Genomic DNA, 4,158 nt, shown 5'->3' on the forward strand with positions numbered 1-4,158 from the left:
TTAGGTCAAAACCTCTTGGTGTTTGAGCGATCAGCAAGTCATAGATTTTTGGGAGTTGAATAGTACGAGGACCCGTTTGTTTTAGGTTTTTTAAAAAATAATTTTTATAGTGGCATAATTGTGTAAAAAAAATTTACAAAAAAACTCTTTCTAAAAGTTTCAAATAAAAATTTGGTTTAAATAGTTATTCTTAAAATGTTATTTTAGGTATTTCATCTTTTTATTAAAAAAAAAATTGGATATCAAAATTTCAAAAAATCACATAATTTTGAAGCTATTTTAAATAAATTTTCATAAAAATCATTTTTGAAATACCATTTTTTTTAAAATTGCGATTTTTACTATGTTTTGATCTTCAATAATAGTTGTTTATGTTATAGGATGTCAAAAGTACTGTTTCAATTTAGAAGAAAAAAAAGAACATAAAAAACTTTTAATATTTTGAAAAACGATTTTGTAAAATCTATTTTAAAAAATATAAAAAAAATTTCATATTTTTAAAGTTAAATCAAACAAGCATTGAGTCATGCATTCGGAATGACTTGTGGAAAGGAAATTTTGATCCATACTAAAAATACTCACTAACTTTGATAGTAGAGAAACTCATGTAAGCAAGCTATGTTTCATTAAGATTGATGCATTAGCACTGACACCTCTAAAATAAGATGCGTATGTGTCCATGTTAGACATTTACACCGACATTTGTAATTCTATATCGAGGCCATGTTCCGAGTATCCGTTCTTCTTAGTTCTTCTATACACGTTGGGTCTAGCCATACCCAGGTGAATTGAGGATTCAGATTGTGATATGTTTTGGAGAGTCTTGCAACAAACTTCATCGTGATGAACCAACTCATATAAAAACATAATTGAGGAATGCTTTTTGATTTAAAATTGACCCCCAAAAGGAGCTATCATTGGGATTGTTAAAGCTCAAGCCAAATTTTATGGGTTTTCTGAGATTATCTTATCAAAAATATTATTTTTACATACTAATCGGTGACAAATTCAAATACCAACCAAACTTACAAAAATAAAAAAGAGAAAACCACGTCTTCGTTACTCTGACTTGTTGTTGTGTTTGACATGTTTAGATTAGGCTTTACAAAAACATGCATAATTATTGGAGTTATATTGGGAAGGAATTCATGGATACCCGCTTGAATCATGGACCGAAAAAACCTATTTTAATTAGATTTAAATCTTAGGGGTGGTTTTTGGTCATTTTTGGCTAGAAATCACCCCTCAACACGTTTTTATTTCTCTTTTTATTTAAATAAGTGGTTATCCATATATATTTGCTTATTCTTTTGGGTGTTTTTAAGTTCTCATCGTCTTGTGCGGTGTTTGTTGGTTTTACCGTCTTAGTACGGTGTTCGTTGGTTTTCCCGTCTTAGTACGGTGTTTGTTGGTTCAGGTTGACACATTTACTTCAAATCATTGCAGATCTGAGGAAGACTTGGGCGTCAATGTTGCAGATCCAGAAGTATGAATATTCTGGTGACTTTTATTTTGTCATATTTGTAGGCACTTTCATGTTGCCGTTGTATGCTATTAACCTAGGTGCTGCAAGATTGTTTGCAGATTCACCTTTTTCAGTTTTTAGCGATCTTGAATTTGTAATGATCGATGTATTTTTCCATTTGAATGAATGAATATCTTTTTAGTCAAAAAAAAAATCTAATTTTGAATTTATTCAATTTTAAAAAATTGATATGGATACAACTTCATCAATCTGTTTTTTCAACTAACTTTCAAAAGATTGAAACAAACTGGGTAATAGAAACATTATCGACCCAAAATCTCTTCTTGATGCTAATTTAAAATATTTAATAATCTCTTCTTCATGATAATTTAAAATCTTTAATTATAATAATTTAGAATATTTAATTTAAAATATTTAATTTTTAATTTAAAATATTAATTATTTGGTAGAAATTTGATATTTTTATTTCTATTTTATTATTTGATAGATTTAAAATATATTTTTTAAATAAGAGAAAAAAACGCTCACAAACACTAAAACATCAGAATGGATTGTTTCATAAAAAATTAAAAAAAAAACAGAAGATTTCTGGTAAAAGAATCTTGATAAAAAAACCTGAGAATTCGTAGGTGGATATCACCGCATGTGTATAATTTAATCATATTGCATTTATAAAAAATAAAAAAAACTCAACCTCTTCAATAGTTTTCTGAATTTGTTTCTTTTTTATTAAGAATTAAAGACCAAGAACACAAACCAATTTGATGTCCATGACTAAACTCAGTTATGAAGCGCAGTGCACATTCAAGACCATGTAAATCGTATGAATGTAACTCAAACTTTTTATCTTGATTCTTAAAACCTGTTTTTTTTTCCGACAAAATTTGTTAAAAGAAACAACCAAGAATCGAAACTAAAACAAAATAAAAGAATAATAACAACAGAAAATTATGAAACTAAAATCAAACTTTTATTAAACTAATATTAACATGAAATAACAACATCGAAATGAAATAACAATTCCCGAATCCCCCACCCACCCAATTAACCCGTCCGAAAACGGATCACCCGACCCATACAATCAAATCCAAATACTTGACCCTTTTGATAACAAACCCGAAATTACAATAATACCCTTCATCGTTCAGATCTTGTTCAATTTCTCTCCCTTCACCACCGGATTCGCCTTCTTGATCTGCTCTCTCCCCATCCCCTTAAAATCGAACCCACACTCGTGTTGCTCCGGATACCTGTGGGACCCACACAGCGTCAATCCGCACCTGCACTTAAATCCCGTCAGCCCCACGCGCCGCCTACAGTTCCCGCACCGGTTCGGATTCGCCTGCACCGATGTTCCAACAACAGTCTCCACCACCGCCGCCGCCGGTAAAGACTCAACCACCGCCTCCGGAGAAGAAGGCTGAACAACAAGAACCTCCTGAGAAACCACCGCTTGAGGAGGAGAAATCAGGGTTTGATTGAGAACCAGTTTCGCCGACGAAGATCGCTGTTCCTTGAGCTGCAAATCACGGTAACATTTAGAACAGAGATCCTGCATGGCGGGACTCCCGAAGAAACCGCAGTTGTTAGCGCAGAGACGTGGAGCTTGGCATCGATGTTCTTCCGCCATTGAAAAGAATTCTGCAGGTTCGGAATAGATTCGAGTTTGAAGATTTTGATGATTTTCCCTTTCCTTAGAGGAAGAAAAAGGAAAATCGAAGCGTAGTGGAAAGGAGAAGAAAGAGAAGGAATGGAAAGAAATTGGGATTGGAATGTGTTAATAATAGAAAAGGGAAAGAAAAGCACCTCCACAGAAAAGAATTAACAAACACGGTAACGTCGGTTTCTTAATAGTTTTTTCTTTGTATACCAGAATGTTCTAGTCTAAACATATACCTACTACGCTAATATTATATTAACTAGATATATGGCCCGTGCGCTGCACGGGGTTTGATTAGCATTTTTACCTTAATATTTTTTAAATGAAAAATTTTAATATTATGAAAATACTTAATGATTTATATATAAAAAAATTCAATTATGTTTTTTAAATATGAAAGATAAGTCATATTTACGTGAATAATGCAATATTTTAAAACAGTGTTATATTAAATTATTTGTATATATTATTTGTCATTAATCATTAAATTTAAAATACGTATAAAAGTAGATCAATTTAAATTTCAATTATTCAATTATAACATTATATTTAATTTTATTTTGCAATTTTATTTTCTGTAAATAATTATATAATTTAAAAGGATATATAGAGATAGTTAATAATTATTATCATATTAATAACAATAGTATAATAATAATAATAATAATAATAATAATAATAATAATAGTAATAATAATAATAATAATAATAATAATAATAATAATAATAATATAATTTATACAATTCAATTGATGTGTAAAATAAAATAGAAATTATACCTATTAAACTAAAAAAAATTCTTAAATTTTCACTGTTATTACAATATTTTATCCTTTATGTGCAATTAAATGTAATTTTTAGTATATTAATATAATAAATATTTGAAATAGTCAGTAATATGCTTTATCAAAGGAAAGAGCACTGCAATAAAAATTATGTAAATTAAATATATGTCATAAATATTAATAGACTATTAAGTTGGAAGTGTGAAAATTAAAGAGTTTATAATGAA

The 4,158-nt window shown here is 29.4% G+C and overlaps 1 protein-coding gene across 1 annotated transcript; it reads right to left on the reverse strand.

The window, feature by feature from the left end:
• Positions 1 to 2,191: 2,191 nt before the first annotated feature.
• Positions 2,192 to 3,335, reverse strand: LOC131606859 (zinc finger A20 and AN1 domain-containing stress-associated protein 3-like). Its single transcript, XM_058878962.1, has one exon. It carries the CDS (start codon positions 3,114 to 3,116, stop codon positions 2,631 to 2,633), a length of 486 nt encoding a protein of 161 aa, XP_058734945.1. The 5' UTR covers positions 3,117 to 3,335; the 3' UTR covers positions 2,192 to 2,630.
• Between the last annotated feature and the right edge of the window lie 823 nt (positions 3,336 to 4,158).

The sequence above is a fragment of the Vicia villosa genome, linkage group LG5 (assembly GCF_029867415.1).
Source record: "Vicia villosa cultivar HV-30 ecotype Madison, WI linkage group LG5, Vvil1.0, whole genome shotgun sequence".
NCBI lineage: Eukaryota > Viridiplantae > Streptophyta > Magnoliopsida > Fabales > Fabaceae > Vicia > Vicia villosa.

Bases quoted from the DNA above. Each gene is read 5' to 3' on its own strand.
- LOC131606859 (XM_058878962.1), bottom strand. From the start codon at position 3,116: ATGGCGGAAGAACATCGATGCCAAGCTCCACGTCTCTGCGCTAACAAC.